General features: G+C 38.6%; 1 protein-coding gene across 1 annotated transcript; it reads right to left on the bottom strand.

The window, feature by feature from the left end:
* Window positions 1-385: 385 nt before the first annotated feature.
* LOC145978551 (uncharacterized) lies at window positions 386-20,670 on the bottom strand. The gene is made up of 3 exons (XM_083111235.1): window positions 20,506-20,670; window positions 16,988-17,077; window positions 386-2,288 (listed from the first exon to the last, which is right to left on the bottom strand). Exons 1-3 carry the CDS (start codon window positions 20,518-20,520, stop codon window positions 627-629), a joined length of 1,767 nt encoding a protein of 588 aa, XP_082967361.1. The 5' UTR covers window positions 20,521-20,670; the 3' UTR covers window positions 386-626.
* Between the last annotated feature and the right edge of the window lie 2,429 nt (window positions 20,671-23,099).

Raw genomic sequence — 23,099 nt, 5'->3', positions numbered from 1 at the left:
ATGAAATATGTCGAGTTAGCTTTTTTGCTGAAAATATCACATGAAATCTACGTTCAATAATTGAAGTTAAAGAGCTTTATCGTATCTTCGAGAATTACATTTTTTCATCTTTGTGCACTGTTCTTTGTTATGAGTGCTCTAATCTATTACTTTTCAAACATGTTAGCAAATTTTAATACATTCTTCCCTTTTCCAGAACAATCCAAGGGCTATATTTAAAACTTTTGGAACATTGTGTTTGATCATTCCATCCTACGGTGAGTATCTACACCCCTATATTTATATCATAAACCAAATTAGACCATTCCAATAATTTATTGTAGTTGAAGTGGATGATTTTTGTCGTGTGTTCAAACTAAGAATTTTGCATACAGAAGGATACAAATGCTATATTTAAATAATTTTATTATACAAAAATACAGTTCTTAAAGTCAGTACAAAGTTTATCACGTGGATTCATTTGCCTTGGAATAATTACAGTTCTAATTTTCTTTTGTTTTCGTGGAACATTTTCCTCGGCAACGTAGGATTGTTGAGCGTCCTTTTATATTACACATTGAGCCTACGTTTCTAACACAACTAGCTCATTAAATTAATAATAGGAAAATCTATTCACAGAATAGAACTTATTCACAATTAAAAGGCTCGTGCAGAACATGATCCACATATTCTGGTATCGGTTTTGAAGGTACAAGGATTGGTTTGAACCCGTACTCCACCGACGGGTGTTTGTGCTTGGATGCGTGTTTTGGCGGGAACAGGGAATACTTGTGTGGTGTCCTGTAAGAGAATTTTGTCGGTGGTCCGTAAATTGGTTTTGGTGGAGGACCGTAGACAGGCTTTATGGATGGTCCGAAGAATGGTTTCGTGGTTGTTTTCAGGAAGATTTCCTTGGTAAGTTCAAATTCTGTTGTCTTGTGCACTTCTGGCTTTTCCACGTACACCGGATGGTACTCTCTTACTGGGTACGCCACGTACTGCGTGTAAGGAACCAAGTGAGGAACTGCTACTGGATGGGGTACAGCTACAGGATGGGGTACAGGTACAGGGTGCGGTACGGCTACAGGTTGCGGTACCGCTATGGGTTGTGGTACTGCAACTGGATGCGGCACCGGTACGGGATGTGGAACCGGTACCTGTTCGCGAACAGCAACAGCGTACGGAACAGCATAGGGTTGAGGAACAGCATACGGTTGAGGTACAGCCACTGGCTTCTCGACTTCTACCACTTTGGTAACTTCAACGGGCTGCGGTACGGGTACTGGCTGCTGGACAACTCTTGTAACCTCAACTGGTACTGGATGCGGTACTGCTACTGGTTTTTCCACCTCCACCACTCTGGTTACCTCAACTGGAACTGGCGTGGCTACCGGCACTGGCTTCTCAACGAACCTTGTTACCTCCACAGGTACTGGTTGCGGTACTGCCACCGGTACTGGTCTGTCTTGCACCAGAACTTGCTTCTCAGCAACGACAATAGGTTGTGGCGCTGGCTGTACCAGCACTGTTGGTTTAGGCGTGACTACAACTGGAGGCCTGTACACTGGGCCTGCCAGGAGAGGCTTCGGTGTAATTAGAGTTGGATGAGAAACCAGGACGGTTGAGTGACTGGCTGCCTGACCGGTGGCGAAAATTGGTCTGGGAGTTGTGACGAAGGTAGGACGTGGTGACGGAAAGGCAACGTTGTGACTGGAGAGCGCAACTTGATGTGATGTCACATAAGGGACCGGTGTGACTGTTACGGGAGTGGGTCGGGGAGCCAGAAGCGCCTTTGGACTAATCAGGGGTGAAACCGCAACTGGTTGCGGGGTGACAGTCACTAACGGGGCAGGCGTCGAGCTAACAATAGACTGTATCGCTGTTGGTTTTGGTAACTCCGCTACAACAATCGGTCTAAGAGTTGGCCTGGGTGTTACGAGTACCTGCTTCTCAATTTCCACCACGTTGCTGCCAGAAATCTCGACGGCAGGTGTTGAGGAAACGATCCCCGCCGTGGATCCCGTGACGAAAGGGGTGGACGAACCGAGGGCAACAGCTGGCGTGGCGGCCTTGAGAGCTTCCACCGCCTCCTTGCCGAGGGCGATCTGCGTGCTGGATCCCTTTCCGTGGTAGGAAATGAGAGGGTGGAACCCCCAGTCGTCGGCAAAGTAGGCAACGGTCTGCTTGGTGCCGTCGGGAAGATCGACGTAGTACTTCCCTTGAGCGTAAATGCCATCCCTCACCTCGGCGTGTCCATGGCTCCCGCCGTAATCTTGTATATCGTAGCCATATTCATATTTTGGAGGAGGCTGAAAAAACAAAGAAAAATGTATCTTTTAGGAATCTGTTTTAAAAGTACAGGCGCTCTGAAGAGCAACAATCAAAGTAGGCCCGTAGCTAGAATTGATCTCCAGGGGGACAGTGAAGTTGCAGATAAGGAAGCTACCCCATGAAAGAACTTACAAAGTCTAGATAATCTTCTACGTAAATACTTGCAGCTACTTAGACTCAGCTCATAAACAAGATGAGCGAATGATGTTCTGTGGATTTATCCTTAAAGTTGTGAGCTGTCTACGTTTTCACTCTTCACTGCAAACAAATTATACAAAATAGTTTTACCTAATGTCAAGGGGGCTGATGGCAGTGCCAGCCAGCCCCCCTGGCCTCTTTCTGGCTACGGGCCTGAATCAAAGTAATGAACCGTCAGTGATTTCTACGGTCAGGCTAAGCACAAGAGAAAAGATGTGGGGGTGTGCAGCTCGACCAAGATACGAAAACCTCAGCAAACTAGCGAACTAAAGTAGACACTCATTTGTTTTGTTGAAGACTGGTGGGGAGAAGATCTTAATCTAACATAGACACACACGCATATGCTATACAAGTATATTACCAAATATTTAAAAATACATTATTATTAAATACACATAAAGTAATTAATTTTCACCTTTATCCCTCTACTGCATATATCAGATATTTATCAAGTAGCAAACAAATTCCTCTACTAACTGATTAAGTATATCTATAAATTACAAAATAGTTGAAATAGTTTCATTATGTAAAGTTTTGGTCTAGTTTTAATATTATTATTAATACAAATCAATTAGATTTCATACATATATTTTTCTTGCATTCTTGGTTTACTTTTATTGTGCGTATATATATATATATGAGAGAGAGAGAGAGAGAGAGAGAGAGAGAGAGAGAGAGAGAGAGAGAGAGAGAGCATGGAACACTGACATACTACTTTGTGTGTTTTCGATATTATCCTCAGTAAAGTAGCATTTAAGTCGGAACTAATTGCTTATCCTTTGTTGTTATAATCAAAACTTCCCGCCGCGGGAAGTCTCTAGTGGGGGGATTTTTAGACAGCATTGTTGGTGGGGGGAAATACCCCCTGTCCACACAGGATTTCGCACCCTGCTCTAGCTTCTCCTTTACTTGTGCTCCCTTGCTTCTTTAGCTGCATATGCCTTTCCCCTTCATGATGAGACAAACACATAGCACTGAATAAAGATGACAACGTTTTGTTAGAAAACTATACACATTTGGCAACGTACAGGGTAAGCAGCTGATTGCATCACCCAAGCTTCCTCCGTTCATTGCTGTTGAAAATACGACGACAGCATTTATTAGAGTGATTGATGTAAAGTAGATGCACTTTATTGGCCTCAACTGAATACATATAGGAATACATTTGCCAGAAAAGTAATATTTCTAGAAATTTCAAGACTATGTAAATTCAAATGTCAAATGAAGTTCTATGGAGGGTGGAGGTACAGTCACCGGTATAAAAAATGTGACACTCATATCCTGAAATGCTCGCTTCCCTACAAGGCGTTATGTGTGTTGTCTAACTCTGAGGCGGAAATGGATTTTAATAGCAACTTTTCAATGGCTTGCAGTTAAGCGAGCATATCAGGATGTAAGTGTCGGTGACTGTACATTACCACCCTTGTCATACACAATACACACTGGATGGAAAATTCTTGTGCGGAACGTCAACGTTACCCAATTATATCTATACTACTTTTAATCATCAACAAATAATTACAAAAGAAAATATATATATAGTGTAGATTAAGAAGAAGTAGAAATTGTCCGTCCATTGGCTCTGTTTTCTTTTCTGGCAAATTATTCAGTGACAAAAAATCTGTACGCCACAGCTCTACGTCCGAGAAAAACAGCATCGGCTGGGCCTCGTGAATCCTAAATAACAAGTGAATAATTTACACTAAGAGACACCGAACTGAACAAAAGTGGTAAATAACCTTCATACTATTAGTTAATTTGGAGGCATTGTAGATATGTCATCATGCATTTGGAACCTATCAAAGATGCAAATTTTCATTGCAACGTTGTTGAGTTTCTATCTTCCTCCCGTGACAGAATAAACGTTAATTCCATCACTGGATAACACCTCTTTTTGTGTGAAGACTGGTTCTCACGTTCAGTTATAACACCAATATATAATGCACCATAAATGGAAAAAAACAAACCTTGCTCATGGATATTGAAGGTATTGTCGATGTTAGTACGAAAAACATCGAGACTGTGTTGTTAACGTTTGCATAAGTTTGTTTCGGACTGGACATCCAGTTTAAAGTGTATCCGAACAACAAAATGCTTCCACCGGGTATCGAACCCGAAATTTCTTGATTACAGGACGACGACTTTACCACTACTTCATCGGAGAGGCCATTAAGGCTTAAATAATCGCTGCCCAAGTGAGCAAACCTGTCAAGGATAGAAAGGACGGAACATTTTGTTCCTATCGCTTTGCAGTGCCCTTCTCATTCCTAAAGAAGGGCCCTCAAAATGTAATATGAGCTCCTATATTGCACATCACCCCACTAATTCTGCTTGCTATGGTAAATGTGTATTTCAAGAGTTGAGACAAAGTCAACAAAGTAGGTGATATCTCGTACCAGAGTTGAATTTGTCCACTTAACTCTGAACGTGACTGAACAGGGTACAATTTTAGAACTCCGAACAGAGATAGTGCTGAAATAGGTCAGCAATAGTGCATGAGGTGAGATTGGCAATGGCGTAGAAACACGATTCCAACCATCTTCGGAAGGTTGACAAGGAGATCTGCCGGAGGCTAGAGGCACGCTGGAGCCGAAAACGCCCCTCCGCTCTATGTTACTTATTTTAAAAGCCGTATTCAACATGCTTTGACACATTTAACGAGGCCATTGCTCCAACACGTCATATTCTGCTTTGCATAGCTGGAACGATTCCACAATTTAGTTTCTTCAAGGTTAGAATGACACAGTTCTTTTGTTGCTTGCTGCAGCGACCAGGATATGCTTGCTTTGATTATGGTACTGTGCATCACAAACGCAACTTCCAGGAACATAAGCATGGTGATTACGCAAACAGAATGAGCATGATTTGGTTAGCAAAAGTTTACACAATATTACTACCTTTCACCCTGTCATTCACGAGCATGAGGGTGGGACAAGTGGAGGAAAAAGCTCAAGGAAACGAATATGACTTAACAAGGAATCAAACCTAGAACCCTTGGAGGTGACTGACACCTCTCACGTGTCTATAAATAACAATAAATTGTCACTTAACATAAACTAACAATCCCTCATCTTGAATCGACATGAAAGCGATTAGAGCCTCCCCTATGGTAACGTCGTCGCCTTGTAATCAAGGGGTGTCGGGTCCGATAGCCGGTGGAGCCACACTGCACAGTGATTCGGATCCAACTTTAAGGAGTACGTCCAATCGCGATTAGCCTATCTGTGCATAAAGTTGACTTAAAAACAACTACTCGAAAGTGCCAATTTTAATTTTCTCAGAGAACCTTCCCAGCTGTTTATTGTCCATGTAGGAAGATAATGACAGTGTTTAACAAGTTGTTTTTAGCTTCTTGCCACTAGTAGGCCTCTTGCAGTGTTTCTGACGAAGTTTTTAGTCTTTTTTTACCATTGTGTGTATCCCTCTACAAGCTTGCACTTTAAATCTGTCGCAAGGGGATCTTTACACCCCTTCCTAAACTTTAAGTTAAGGGTTTTAGATAAGAGTATTTTTCCTCGGATGTAAAATGGCCACATGTACCTATGCATCTAAAAATTTTAATTCATTCATTCCCTCAGTGGAAATATGGATCACTATCACTGTGACGTCTAAAATTATGTGATTTGTTCCTTTGAGATCAAAATTAAACTATCTCACTCGAAATGTCTAAAACGTGCTAAAATGTCAATAAACTTATCGGACGAAAAGAAAACGGTATCCCGTTCCCGCGAGAGAAGTTTGTTAATCCTCCATTGCACCACAAAGGCTGACAGATTGCCTCTAAGAAGCATCCATTGCCAGTACCAATAAATTGGAGTGATTGTCTGTCTGGAATTTCAGGGCGAGGTGGATACATACCTCCACACCCTTTCCTATCGATTTGGAAGTATTTTTACTAGATGGAATTCCTTGATATCTATTAACAAATCTAGGTGTGCGCACTTCAAGGATCCCATAGCAACATTTGGTAATTTTTTGCGTTACATTCGAATGAAATCATGTATAGGATATGTAAATACGTACTTTTCATAATTGTAGATTTAAAAGTTCTGTAATTGGATTCGATCGTGGAAAGAAAGTGTCATTTTAGATTAAAATTGGCGTCAACATTTTCAGAAAGAAGTACACAAGGATTATCGATAACGTTCGGAAAGTATTCAAAGGACCATACAGTTTATGTAGCACAGTACCTACTTAATAAATTTTCCTTTCGATTTCAAATTCACTCTTGCACATAAGTTATTATCTCTTCCAACTGACTTACTCCAACTTTTACGGATGATGCACCTGTAAAATTAATTCCGCCATAATGTTTACTGCCTTGTCACCGTCATCACAACTGTTTTTGAAGTTTACAATTTTCGAAAGTGAACAACGTTTCCTTGGAAACCCACAGGGGTTATGTATTGTTGATTTTATGTATTGTTGATAACTGAAATACAGTGGTCTCAAACTTTACAGGATTATTTACAAATAATATAACAATATTAAGAATGCGTATTGCTATGTGTAAAATAAAGCGAAAATTGTACAGGTAGCTTCTTACCCCGACACACTGTATATGAACCAAAGAACGGTGTCTGTTGTCTTGTCTGACAAGGTGGGGATTTCTATTGAAGGCTGTTGGTTGCCGTGCCTACCGACGGCTCAGAAACAATAACACAAAAAAACGTGTTTACCAGAAGTGTCGATCAAGGATACGTACATAAGAGTATAAATACCATATTCTGCGAAGCATCTCAGAGATGCTGTAGTCAAGTTCGTCATCGTTCGTGAACAAAGATTCCCAACATTAATAAATATATGGAAGAAATGCGAGCCCAAGTTTGTGGTCATAAAATATAATAATTTCTGTACCCACGTGTTACCATGTAATCAATTTCAGATACAAGTGAAAGTAATTGTTACTTAACAGTGTTTCTTTTCAGTGATACATTGTGATACATATAAAACCAAGTGATGAATCCTTTGTTCTTACTATGTAACCAACGTTATTATCTCTACGATTATTATAATTATATATGTAATAAAGTCGATATTCAATAGTAAGAAATTTATTAATATTCATGTACCCACCCCCTAAGTTCTTTTAAAACTGGAAAGGGACCTACCAAGAATCTGAGTTTTAGATCAATACGAGAGTAGGGTCTACTGGACTCAAGCTATCAAGCAAATACAACGAGGATATTGTGGTTAACTAATGTTCTCAAAAACCGTAGAATCTTTGTCCGAATTCCTGTTGTACATTTATCACTACGTTTCGTTCACTCCCAAAGGTGCATCAGTGACCTATTATCATCCATAGTCGCTGCCTATTGACGTACACAAACGGCCAGAATCAAGGGCGTATCGAAGGGAGGGACTAGTGAATCCGAAACTATTTCAACCCCGAAGACTATTGAGAAAAAATGTTAAATATAAAATAACTTACGCATCTTGGAAGGTATGCATTTATTAACTAAAATATATATTTTCAATAAATATTTTGTGCCAGGTTCAACTTATGTATTGCGGTGAAAACCAACTCTTTGCTAGACATCGTTCGCGTTCTTAGTTTGCATTAACCTATACATGTAAATTTCTCTAGCCCTACATGACTACGATATTCGCGATACATCCGGGTTTCAATCCCGACTTGGGGAAGGTTGTTCCTTTTTTGTACACATTATATTTATTTATGTATGTGTGTGTGAGAGAGACAGAAATAGAGAGAGAAAGGCGTGTTGGGGGACAAATTAATTTGTACGTGAAAATATTATCAAGATTTGATTTTTGGATATATTAAGCTCCAAGTTTAGCTTCCCCGAATTAACATCATCGGCAAACTATTTTCCAGAAAAATATACCCCATCGAATCCTTAGTTGTTCGTTTCGAAACATTTCATATGCAGTTGTAAACTGCATATTTACGACATCGACTTTAAAATGTAGACAGATAAATACACTGATTTCGACTTGCCGATTTCTTTGCTATAGTGGCTAACATAGACGTGGGTCATCAGTTCGAACCCCCGATCTGTGTTTGTCGTTTCAATAACTATTAATTTTGAGCGAGTGACGTAGGTGACATATTAATTTTGAATGGTTCTTGAACCGCCGCTGTGAGTGTGAATGGAGTACAAATTCAACTATCTAGTAATATTAGTTTCTGTTGCCAAACTATATAGCGATGTTATTTCTAGAGAAAACGTATCGCTTGTAATTGTGTTAAACACAGTGTAATTCGGAGTTTGTTCCTATTACGAGAAACTGAATATTGTATACTCTTGATTTAAGTATTTTAGAAAAACTTCAGATCACTTCATTTGACAAACTGAAATAGAGCGTCTCCTAGGAATGATGCATGATGAACATTGCTCAAAATGAAAAAGAATTTCGGACCGGAAATTCGTAATGGAAGAGTGTAGTTTGTGAAATTATGATGTGATATAAAATTTTGTAAGAGAAACTAAAATCAAGAAAGTGTTAAATTTCTCATACAAGGAGCAAATTTCGAATTCTACTCTGTTTAATCCAATTGTATGGGATACGATTTCTCCAGTGATTTTCTATATAACAATGTTCACCATACATTACTAAAAACAGAAAATGTACTTATCACGTTCATTTATTAAACCTGAATTAATGAATACTATGCAAAGTCATGTAATAGATAGAAATTCAAAGATATGAATTAAACCAGTCTTAATTAGAACAAAATATTTATTTCCCATGTGTTTGGATGTGCATGTGAAACATTAATCAGCAAAATATTTAAATTATCTTTCTACACAAAATACAAATTACAAACTAGCACTCTTGCTGAATATATGTAATTTAAAATTCATAATTAATTCTTAATGTGGAACACCATTAATAGCATCACCTTCACAAAAATGTTGTCTAATATTTATCAAGCAAAGATATTATGGCTAAAACTGTAAAACAGACGATGGGCTAAAACGTCTGCTGTAATGTTGAGCCAGGAAAACGTACAAAAAACTATGTTGGATGACGAGTTAATATGATAGAAAGGACATTTTTGAAAACTTATTCTAAGTTCCGACGTTTTCGCCTTATTTGTGGTACAGTTACAAAATGAAGCGGCCTAGAAAAAAATGTAAGGTATTGATAGCAACGAGGAACATTAGCTTTGAAAGATTTCTTGTAAGTTAAGTGGTTAGGCTTTGAGATTCCTACCATAATTTTCTGCTCAAAAAATAAATTTCTCCAAACACTTTTTCCCCGGGATAACCTTCGTCAAATCTTGTAGAAAACCGTTTTTTGTGACGGACCATTGACGCACATTGCATATTAATGGACAAATTAACGATGAAAAGTGATAACATCCTTCTATTCGAGAAGGTATTTGCCCTACAAAACGATGACGTCAAGGCAACGAAAATCAGGGGCAGGAGTGTCGAGTTTCAGCTTGAGGAATGACCTTGAAACGGAGGCAAATGGTTTTGTGGTAATGATGTCAGAACAGGCCCGGGCTGGTTTCCACTTTGTAGAACAGCTGACAGGTTGAACAGTAAAAGTGTACTCCGTTGGAGCCTTCGTTCGTGAAAGAAGGCCACATCACGCGATGAATGCGCTGCGGGACGATTTGCTCTTCCCGCTGCATCGAAGCTTCAATTCTGGGTTATTTATTGTTTGTTGTTTGACCGAATATCAAGGAACTCGCTTTCTGAAGCGGCAATAAGAAAACGTTCTGTCAACATTGAAGCCTGCTCTCATACGCGAAGCTAATCGAAGAAGAACTGCAGTTTGATAGGATCTGATCCCAACAGGATTTGAACGCGGGACGCCTTGAATTTGGCAAATACCTTTCGTTACAGTCCCAGGTAAGCGTGGAAGGTTTTCCTTGTGCTATGTTGTAATCAAGTGGTCCAGCGTTCGACGGTGGAGCCACAGACACCATATCCAGTCCCTATTGTCCTAACAGTGCATATTAGATCGGCAACTAAGGTTGACTTTTATCAAATGTCTCTACTTTAGTAACGACCAGGATGATTAATAAAGGAATGAAACACATACGTGGAAATCACAAAATAAGCATTATTACATTACTAAGACTCCTGCTACGCTAACTGCCTGACCATGGAGGATGGGAATTTTCATTTCATATGCATCCCATTATCATCCATTCTTAACACAGTCTCCAATCTAATTTATATATATTCGTCATTTTTGTTTGGTTTTCTGCATGTATCCACCTGCTCACATTCTGAACTAGAATTTTCACTTCTTACTACCACCTTCAGTTCACACCTTCATTTTTAGCATTTTAGCATTTCCTCTTTCAAATCTTCAGTCAACTTCAACTCTGTCATCGCCTTTTAATCAAGAGATTCGATACCCGGTGGAGACAAAAAGGGTAAGTGGTTCGGATCCCAATTTAAACTGTAGGTTCAGTCCCGATTAACATATATGTGCATAAAATGAGCACAAAACAAACAAACTGAAAGGATATACTGCAATCAACTATCAGTCTTCGTTCGATTGAGGCTTATGTTTCTCCTCTTGCGAATTTTCCACATTTTTCTGTCTTTTTTCATTCCCAAAACCTCCTCGTTTGTTCAATCGTATCGGTCCCTAATACATTTTTTTTTGTAAAAGATATCTCGAATCCTTTTTTTTTCCTATGTTGCTCCAATGACTCATATCCCACAACCATGAAGTGCCACCGACGCCATTTTAATGTTTTCATAAATTATTTATATACTACCTGTACTAACCTATTTTTATGTATAAAAACATGTATTATACTATGAAATTTATTTTTGCTTTTGCAAGTATTTGATTAGTTTCTACTTTACTTCTTCCATTTTAGATTATAACTATAACTAAGAACAACTAAGGCACAATTACAATATTTGTGTTTTCAATGATGTCTAAGAGGAAAGAATTTAGAACAATGTCAGTAGAACGGAAATTTCAGGATCCCTATTAAGGCAATAGATTTTTAAAAACATTTCTGTTAAATTTAGTTTTCCAATAATATAGTGGTGTTGTAATAGCTTAGTAATCAAGAGATCTAGAGTTATATTCCAAATAAGGACACATTTCATTTCGGAACCCAACTTAAATTGTAACAATGCATAAAGGAACTTAACAGAACTTTACAAATTAAATTAAACAAATGTTAATCTTGAGTTGAAGGTTGGATAATATCTGTGAATTCTCTCTCTCTTTCAAAAGGAAATTAGAAAGACTGTTGTTATAGATAGAATCCATGTAGCGTTGACAGGCGATGTTTATTCGGTCAGAGAAGAAATATTGCACATTCGCACGATCAATGAGATTCATTGGACTTGAAGTTCCAGCAACGAGGAAACTCTTGAATTTTAATAAACATTGATTGTTTTGCATTACGACGACTCACACCAACGAATCCCTCATATTGAACCTGCAGTAATTGGAACGTTGCTAATTTATGATCAATCTGCAGAAATCCCAAACGATTACCTCCGAACGTGGCGACGCAAAGTGGTTCTGCATATCAGGTTTCAACCCACGTCAGTTATACGTCAGCAAAGGCTGAAATTCAATTTGTTTTAAAGCTGTCTTTTAAAATGTTTGATTCGTTAACATTCCAATAAGTTTAATTTCTTTTGCAAATTGAAATAAGAGTATGAAAATAAATTACTTATTGTGGATTCACGGTTGCTGACACTGTTATAATTATTAAAAACATATACTGCACTATCTTTTAAAATGTTTAATTCGTTGCTAAAATCTTATTTAGTTTAATTTCGTATGCAACTGATATAAAACTATGAAAATTAATTGCTTATTATCCATTTAAGGTTGTGCAATGTTATGATTATTTAAAAATACACTTCATTATAATTTACACTTAATCGCGCACATTTCCACTTATGAAGTTTCGTAACAGTGTATTATTCTCAACACTAATCAATTACTTATTATGATTGATTGATCGATTTGGTGTTTTAAGTCCACTTTATGCACAGTAACGCTAATCGGGACTGGACCTACAGTTTAAAGTGGGATCCGAACCACTATGTGCCTCCAGCTGGTATCGAACCTGGGACACCTTGTTACTTTTTATGGATTTAAGCTTGCTGCAATATTATAATTATTAAGCAATATACTGCAGTATCTTTAAAAATGTTTTATTCGTTGTTAAAATCCTATTAATTTAATTTCGTATGCAACTGATATACAATATGGAAATTAATTACTTATTATTCATTTAAGGTTGCTGTAATTCTTAGCGACCTCGAAAACTATGGACTCCACACTAATATCGGTCGTTTTCGATTATTTTTAAGTCAGGGGTGTTTTACCCACACAGTATTTCTTTCTAGATTGTAAGTGATATGTGTACCAAGTTTGGTTGAAATCGCTGCAGTCGTTCGAGAGTTATGCTGGAACAAACACACACACACATACATCCATTTTTATATATATTAGATTCCACTGCACTATAACTGACACTTAATGGCAAACATTTCAACTCATAAAGTTTCGTAATAGTATATTAATCTCAACACTCAAAAAATTAACAAATTAACAGCGCAACAGCCTAAAACGTTAGCCACCAAACTCTCGGGTTTGAGTCCAGCCTGGTCATAGTTATTCTTTGTGAGTCTCTTATCACTATTTCTCACCGTCGCGATTAGTCAAGAGTATCAGAATAGCGACGAAAAATTTTTAAAAAAATAATAATTGAACTTTAGTGGTTTCTCAGAGAGGGAAGAAGAACCCCGAAGAAAGATTGGCGAGTGAAATTAGTTTGATATGTTTCTTAATTTCATAAAACGTTTCTACGAGATATATTACATGAAATGTATGTTCGTATTACTGGTGACGTCCGTGGCAGAGTGGTTATCACAGTGCAATAAGGTTCAGGGTTCGAATCCTAGTCTAGCCATGGTGTTCCGTTACCCCTTCATTTATTTCATTATATCATCACTCATTCTCATTGTCGCGATTATCCCAAAGTGACAGAAAAGCGACGATAAATAAGAAAAAAATTCAAATCAAACGTGCATGTATGGCTTTGACCCATATGGATTCTACGTTGGTTTCAATGAGTTTTACTTCATAAAAGACTATTTCAAAACGAACAAACCTCAGAAACTCTTAGGTCTTCACGTGAAAACGCATAGTATAGCCAAATTGTATCATGTAATTTTGAAAAAAATCGTGTTCAAAAGATTCGTGAATATTTTAAATTGCAAAATAAGTTAACTGACACTGGCTCTTAATTTCAGTTGTTTTTTTTTGTTTTGTTTTTTGTATCACCAAACAGTGAGCGGCAAGTTTGATAGTTACAGAATATTAACATCATTGACAGGACGTGGTTTAGTTTTTTAAGAATTTTTACATAAAGGTGTCCCTTTTTTGGTCAAATTTCAGGTGGAACATCCATTAAATAGCAAATTCATAAACTATTGTATTTTACATTAATTAAAAATGGTCTACACAAATATTTATAAAAATAAATTGTAACGCCAAACAAATGTTTTAAAGTCTAGTAATCTTTCAATATTATTTCAGATATTTACGTCGCTTTTCTATATATTTGGTTAATCGCGGCGAAGAGGATGAATGTTAAACGAAGAAATGGATGCACATTTCAAATACGAGTGTTGGTTTTCGAATATATTGTGGAATGAAAATACCTGTTACGTGTATTTCAAATTCAATTTCATATTTACTACAGGGCAAGCTTCAGCCTCTAGATCCTTAGGGGTGATTAACTTCCAATGGTATGAAAGTCCAACAAATACTTTTCACGATACTTGCTGGCCGGAAGCCGTACATTGACCTACAGACCCACAGGGAAATTTCTCGTGTTTCAATTTTGCCGTACAATCAACTGCTTTTCTTTTGCAATGTTTTTCTTTCTCTTGTGTGTTTAGTGCGTCCGCCCGAAGCACAGGAAGTGCGCAATTCTGAGCCGAGAAATGCAAGTAGAAAGACTAGTGTAGATAAATAACATTTGTACCGCGCAGTAATTTCAGAGGTAACCAATTCGCATGGTTTAGTTTCAGCCCAACTTTCGATCAATTTCTTTTCTATCTTGGTGAAAACACTCACGGTGTGATTTATATGACTCTTGGGACTGTATTTTAATTAATACTATACACAGTTCAAACACTATTGTGTTTCATATTGTAAAGTTGCCAATTTGGTAACAAGATATTCCCTAGAATGGCACAGTGGTTTGTAATCAAACTCAAAATTATCCGACACAATACTGTAGATTGACACACTTATGGCTGTCAAACACAAAACTATCCTGTAGAGTACTTTAGATTGGCACCCATTTATATGGTGGTGAATTATAAAATTTTCCGGCACAGTACTGAAGATTAGCGCACTCGTGGTGGTCAAACAAAAAATTATTCGCCAGCGTACTGTAGATTGGCACCTTGTGGGTGGTCGAATACAGGACTATCCAGCATTGCACTATAGATTGGCACGTTGTGGGTGGTCGAATACAGGACTATCCAGCATTGCACTATAGATTGGCACCTTGTGGGTGGTCGAATACAGGACTATCCAGCATTGCACTATAGATTGGGACGTTGTGGGTGGTCGAATACAGGACTATCCGGCATCGCACTGTAGATTGGCACGTTGTGGGTGGGTGGTTCAGATGGGTACCCTCGTTGGTGGCCAAACACAAAATTATAAGGTACAGTACTGTAGATTGGCACCCTTTGGTTGTCAAACACAAAATTATCCATCACAGTACTGTTAAGCAGGTTAGGTGGTAGAGCAGCAATAGGCTGAACTTCGCACACAAATAAAGAATTTCTAATTCTAATTCTATAGATTTGCACCCTCGTTGACATACTACTATAGAATCGCACCCTTTGGTGGTAAAATGTAAAGTTATCCGGCACAATACTGTAGATTGACATACTTATTGGTGACAAGACACAAAATTATCCGGCACAGATATATATGCACCTTTTGCTGCTCAAATGAAAAATATCCGGCACACTGGACTGTAGATTGGCACCCTCGTTGGTAGCCAAATGTAAATTATACTGTAGATTGGCACCTTGGTTGGTGGTCAAATGCAAAATTATCCGACACAGTACTGTAGCACTTTCGTTGGTGGTTCAAGCACAAAATTATCATGCACAAGATTCCTCTGTACACAAGGAACTCGGAATGAATCAAATCAAACGTCATGCAGTGTTGGTGCATTAATTGACACAGTTCAATGCGTATTTTTATTTTTTTGAAATGCTCATGTCCGGTATGTTCAAATACATCTCTGTGCACCAAACGGGACAGCTAGAAACTTTTATACAATTCTCTGTGTACCTTCTCCCTGGTCAAACTTATTTTGATACATCAAAAGTTCATTGCCATCCATTTATACATAATAGTATGTTACTAGAGTCAATGCAGTTATGTATTTTTGTTTGACTTGACATATTGCAGGTTCTGTGTTGGTCACCAAACACAAAATTATCACACGCACTAACTTAGAGAGGTATAAAGTACAAAATTCATTGACGGTCAAACGCAGAATTGTTGTGTGGCAATGTCCTCGACTGGCCTACCCGATAAAGTACCCTTGGCATTCTCTTACTGTGGCCACACACATAAGTATATTGATTCGTAGAGCTCACACTATTCTATCAGTTGGAATTAAGTGTCATGTATGAATGGTGAATGAGTGCACGCTTGCAACGAAAGATATGAATGTAAACACATTTTCCACGTGTTTCGAAGTATTCCAATGCAATCGTTAAGTACTACGATGAGAATAATTGTGAGCGCAACATCACTGTTCAAGAGGTAATGGAAGAAGTATGTATTTATTGTTTTGACGTACTTACTAACTTGGGGTTTTCCAAGGAATTTTCAAACGACCATTTTATTAGTTACCAGTTAGACCAATTGTAATGGTAACGTCGTCGCCATATAATCAAATGGCCCTGGCTTCGCTACCCGTTGGAGACACATAGTGGTTCGAATCCCACGTTAAACTGTAGGTCCAGTTCTAATTAGCATTTCTGTACATAAAGCGAACTTTAAAGAAACTCAATTAGTTGCCCAATCGCAAATGAGATCTGAATACATATGACAACATAAATGCTAAATTTGACTATAATTAATATTTATACGTATCAGCTACATAGAAACGATGTTACCATCTTGACGTCAATAAAGTTGTAGTTCTAACTTAGACCAAGCTCAAACCGAAACACCCAGTGTAAAGGAGTGAATGTTGAGACAGAGTTCTACTACTGCACGACACCCTAATTTTTATGCCAGGTAGATGCGAGAAAGTTGTGGTCCTAACAAGTTGAAAGAGCACTTTCATATCTTAGTATAGTTTTTCCTTTCGAATGGCCGCGTGCAGGAACCTACATTTTCCCAAACACCGCTCCCTCATAAGTGAATGGAACGTACTAATGGGTGCCGTGTGACAGTTTTACTATAAACATGAAAATACCATTAATATTAGTTGATTTACATTACTTGCTTAAGTACTCACCCCTTTGGGGGCTTCTGTGGGAGGTTCTACATATCCTGGTGGTTTAACTGCCCACACTACTGGTGTTATAATAACGCCGAGTGTGAGAATCTGAAAGATACATATAAAGTATGCATATATAGTGAACAATATTTATGTATACAAATTGCACTTATAACAAACAAACACTCATACATTTACAGTCACAACTGCACTAATCTATAATGCATTGCAGAATAGAACATCTTGTAATTAAGGAGGTTAGTAAATGTTACCTTTGACGGTTTGTGCACTATGTGAATTCATGTTTAGTTTCAGCCTTAAAAGAATGAGATTCGTATTCAAATATAGGAAATGTTGTATGTGTGTGCTTGTGGCTGCCAGGACAACTGCAACAGAACTAATCAACAATGATATTATAAACAGTATTGCTTTGTTGAGTACCCTTGAGTCATTCCGCTTATTGACACGATGTCTGCAATAGTATTGCATATTGCTAAATAATCATAACTATTCCCTATCCACTGTAAGAACAAAGTTAATGTAACGAAGCAAATTAGTTGAGAAAATAGTTCCTTGCCTACGTTGAATGGCGTGGCTTTATCACATGCAGTATATTCCTACGCGCAAGACTCCCAATTGGGGAAACCAGTATGATTTCTCACAGCCACGTGCTTTTGTTTTCCTTGACTGCATTCTTAGCGTGGACAGGGAATAGTCGTAAATGTATGTTGTTTCAAAACACGACCTCGGTTGCACAAAATTACTCCGTTTCGTTCATTGATATAGTATATTCACTTAATTAAACGCATTGTTTGTTTAAATTACGGAACTAGATAGTGCATTTAAAGGGCAATGGTCTAGAGAATGACACGTTTCACATTTGTTTCGAAAAATCGGAAAACACAACGGTGTAATGGGAATTGCGATATCGTTTAACGAGTTCCACAGAACCTGTTTGAAACTACATCCTAGTAGAACTTAATTTCCTATTAACCCGAATACTATAGGCGTTAATAATAACTATACATGTTTGAACTCTTGAAACCAACTAAGTATTTTGGACACACGGGGTTAGTTGCACGGAAATAGTTTTGTACAGGTCCTAAATACTCGGCTTTATAAAATGGACTACAGGTATAAGTAATGCTACATTTAATATGCAAACTTTATTTTGCTTAAAATAGAAAGAAAATTGGCCACCTCGGTGACCAAGAGCAATGAGTGGTGTTTTCTTCACTAACTAAATAACTAACTCTGTAGCCTTCTCAAACCCGAAGGTTTATGATTTCTTCACTAAAAGTTCGAAGTTCGAGTTCCGGTCTTGGTATGACTTTTCCTTCATCAATTTTATACCATAATCCATCTTTATGTTCGCGATTTTAACTAAAAGTGACAGAAAAAGCTACATGATATTGGAAAACAACATACCAAAAGATACATGGCTACATAAGTATGAGTTAAATGATTGCAACGAAGTATGCTAAGTACATTTAAAAATGAGGCAATCAGACACTTACATGTATTTAATAGATATATGTCCGTTTCCGTCTTAGAACAAGCTTATTCATTAACACCTACCATGTAGAGTGACCATATGGGACAGAGGCGTGTCCCGGTTGTCCCATCCATATTATTAAAAAGCCACTATTTGTCCCATTTTATAAAAGTCTAGGAGTTATCTTGAAAACAAAGTCTAAGTTTGAGAGACATTTCATGCTAAACAATATGTTGTATTGTTTTGTATGTACAAAGCAATATGAGTTATGTTTTTTGTAGAGCATTAAATAAACATGCAGTTTAATTACGTAATTGCAACAAGAATTTAAATTTCCTGCGTCTTGACACAATCTCAAAAGAAAAATCTTGAGTTGTGTGTCTGATATGTGGGGTAAAGTTTTCGGGAAGGTTTACAAACGGTTGATGAAGAATAAACATGCCCTCAAGAAGATTGGTTCTTCTGCTAAATACTTCTGGCATTCCTCAACTTCAGGGTAGGACTAACATCAAGGGCTGATCGCAACGGACGAGAAACGCTATGCAAATGAAACCGAAATTACATAGTGTTTCTGGTCCTGGCTATTATTTATAATGTATCATTTATGTGATCAATCGTTTAATATTTTATAACAATAATTTTACAATTAGGCCTAACCGATTTTTCAGGAAAGGGGCTGGGAGGGGGGGGGGGGTTAAACTGATCTCCTTTGGATGTTCCGTTTTTGGGTCAAAATATTACGGTCTCCCTACTACCATTGCAATAAATCGATAAACCAAGGCGAAGAAATATTGGAAAATAATTTGTTGTTTGAGTCTATTTTTAACGGCAGTTTACTCATAGAAAAGCTACCTACAATTTAAAGTGAGATCCTACATACTATGTGCCTCCAGCGGGTAACGAACCAGGGACTCCTTGATTACAAGGCGATGACGTTAACACTACGCTATCGGGAGGCCCTGGACAAAAAAAAATGTAACTTAAGAAATAACTAGAACGAATATACTGTATTATATAATGATACGCCTATTAGTATATAGAAGAGCAAAGACACTATTGTCTTACGAAAGAAGTAATTTTGGGTTCGCCCCTCGTTCAGTGTATTCTATTTACTTTGCGATTTTCACCAATTTTATTAGAGCCTCCCCGATGACGTAGAGAATATAGTTAAGATGTTCCAGGTTCGATTCCTGGTGGAGGCACGTTGCACCGTAGTTCATATTTCACTCTAAGCTGTACTTCCGGTCCCGATTAGCCTATCTGAACATAAAATGGACATAAACGAACACAACCTATTTCGTTAATCCTGTATCACCGTCGTCTCAGATAGAAAAGCTATATAAGTCACTAAAATATTATGCACAATGATGACCTTCTACTCCTATGTGAATAGATACACATCTTGGTAATTGGATAGCCATCATATTATTGTTTTTGACTAGTAAATTGCACGAACTCTGTGCATTAATTGCTAATTCATGAAAATGAAAATAAATTGTGGTTGTTCTTCTGGTATTAACCCTATTAGACAGAGCTGCACGTACATTAATTTATTACATGTGCTTGCAGCCATTACGTGTACATAACCACTGAAACAGTTCATTGCCCAAGAGACCATTACGTAATTTCAGAATAAAAAGAAACTAACGCTTTTCTGTCACTGAACGAGAATCAAAGTCAAGGACAGCGGAACGAATGGATATGGAACCTTGACACAGATTCCAAAGAATTGATTCGGACAAGCTTTGTTCTCAAGTTCGCCTACGGTTCAATGATATTTCCAGAAGGTTTATAAGTTATAAACTGGTGCTCATTACGACAGTGACACAACGGCCAAGAATGTATTGGTCTGTTGGTTCATCATCCACTTCCTGTTCAATGACATTGTTGGTCGAGGATCACAACAAAGAGCAAGAGTACCATTGTTGAAGTGTCAACAACCGCTGCAAGCACATCCAAAGCATACATTACACATATTCACTGTACATATCGCACCATCACCACTACAAGCACTCTTAAGGAATTTCCTTCACATATGTACCTTCAGGAGAGCCATTGCCTGACCAGGCTCCCTCTTCGTGTAACTTCTGGTATGTTCCTACCCTCTATTCAATGCAAGGCTTGCTAATGGACTGGTCTGGTGTACAATCACGTGAAGACACTTATATACTAAAGCGATGCACGCTACGTTACTTCCAGTATCCCTATTCGTAGGGGAATGAAGAGTGTGCCTCTTCCACGCAGCGTATGAGTAGGAGAGTAAAAGTGTAGAAAAGAGTTGCTCCAATCAAAACGAAGAAAGGAGGAGGGGGTTGTGATGTGGTCCAGTTTGGTACCCCCGGCTTTTGGTCGCTTCGGGGCGTGACCTAAGCTAGGTAAGATGTGGGTCGCTTTCCTGCTTCTATTTAAACCTTTTTTTTTTCTTTCGTTCTCTTCTTCACCACGCCTTAACAGGTATACCTCAAGCCTTATTCCCGCCATGTCAGCAAGCATGGCGCATTTCCAAAACGATCATCGTAATCTCTGCATTATCTCTGCGCAAACGAAAGTGATGAACCGTAAAAAAACCTCACACCACGATTCTTTTCAGCATATCCTTATCTCTGAGAACGTATTAAATGCAGTACATTGTAAAGGAGAGAAGTGCATATGCTTTTCTGGGAGTTGATTTCACTTCTAGGATGCAAATGAACCCAGCGCACATGGCGAAGGGAAAGTTTGAGATTTCTACTCGCTTTGATTTATTTCATCTAACTATGAGGGCAATTGCAGCTTTACATAATGCCTCCCTCGAAAAGTTCCGTGATCGATCCCAGATAAGTTAAAGCACTTGACCTTATGTTGTTTCTCGCTAACATCATTCTTAAGCTGACTTCATGCTTTATATAATTCCGCGATACTAATCTTCCTTAACTGTGCTGTGTACGGGTGAATTCTCTTAAAATTTGCTGACATTTCTGGATCCTTTTCAACAGCAAATTTCGTTATGTTTATTTATTGTTGCAATACAGGGCTCATCCGCTACATGGGTTTCCTGGATGGCGCAGTGGAAACGCTGTCGCCTTTCAATCGGATACAGAAGTTATAGTTGGGAGGGATGAATTTCAGTCGCGCACCTCGACGACTTGCCGACAATCAAATTTAACCTACACTATGTAAACAATACATTATAGTGTGAACAGGAACTAATCTGACTTCCATGTTCTAGAGATAAGCGTATTGGTTTGCAAAAATAGCAGTCCACGACTGAAATAGATGCTATTATTGTATGTACGGGGTGAGTAAAAAGTCCCTGACCACCCATTATAAAATGAAAGGGAGTGTACATTGCAGCAATTGGTCATGGTAGTAATATGTTAGGCCTAGGGGGAAACTTTTTGGTGCATGTCATGACAACGTCCGCCATCTTGGTGACCACCATATTGGATCCAACTTCATTTCTTTAAATGGGAAGGTGGCATGTGGAGTATGGTTTTGGGCTAGAATTTCACCAGGAATTCAGTGGTGAAGTCAGATTTATGAAAACTTTAATTATAAGGAAGTTATAGGCATATTAAAGTTACACAATGTGTTCAATATCCTGTCCTTCTTGTGTTATGCACATGTTGAGACGGTTTTCCCATGCTATGTGGACACGGAGCAATATCTCAGGTGTGATTTGTGCACAGGCATCCAGTATCCGTTGCTCCAAGTGACCCACATCCAGAATCATTTCGGCATACACGATTGACTTCAAATGACCCCACAGGTAAAAATCGAGTGGGTCAAATCTGGTGATCGGGGAGGCCATTCCACTGGCCCACGTCGACCAATCCATCGACCAGGGAACTGGAGGTCCAGAGAGTGACGAACCTGTAGCCCATAATGAGGTGGCGCCCCATCCTGCTGAAAATATAAGCGGAAGCTGCCATCCTCCGTCAAAACTGACGGAAAAATGTGTCCTCAGAGAGATGGTGCTGCAGCTACAGCTTGTACGAGTCTTTAAAACCCTGCAAATGGAACTCTGGCTGACACCACATTGCACAGACATTCGACGTGTGCTGCGCTAGATATGCCGTAGCTGTTCCTTCGTCAGTGGCATTTCTGGACCTACCAGATCGTGGCCTGTCCTGGACTGTACCGTTCTCTTCGAACCTGATCAGCAACGTGCGACACTGGGTTCCGTTGGTTGAAATCACGAGCTAGAGCATGGGCTCCCACCCACAGCTTGATGATCTTGATTCGTCCGGCCTTGGTCAATGGCATGGTTCAGCACCTGCAAATCATACGTAATTATATGAGATATACTAACCATCACCCATAGTCAGTGACGTCATCAGTGGCAAGGCTGTGGAGGCACTTTGTTCCGATTCCACATCAAACTGTATTTCCAGTCCCGATTAGCCTATCCGTGCATAAAGTGGACTTAAAACAAAAAAAACAGTCAGTTCCTCAGTCGTTTTATCAGTGACTAGGGAGATGAAAGAAAGATATAATGTACATTGGAGTGTCAAATATAACGTGTTTAATGCAAATATATCGAGGTAGAAATGTCGAAGAATTACTAAGTTTCTGAATGATACCAATGAACTTGTAGACTGGTTCGTTGGTTGATTTGGCGTTTTAAGTGCACTTTGTGTACAGTAACGCTAATCG

The sequence above is a fragment of the Lepisma saccharinum genome, chromosome 25, assembly GCF_977018435.1.
Source record: "Lepisma saccharinum chromosome 25, izLepSacc3.1, whole genome shotgun sequence".
NCBI lineage: Eukaryota > Metazoa > Arthropoda > Insecta > Zygentoma > Lepismatidae > Lepisma > Lepisma saccharinum.
Note: the sequence above shows the minus strand (reverse complement) of the source record. Positions and strands in the feature narration are given on the sequence as shown.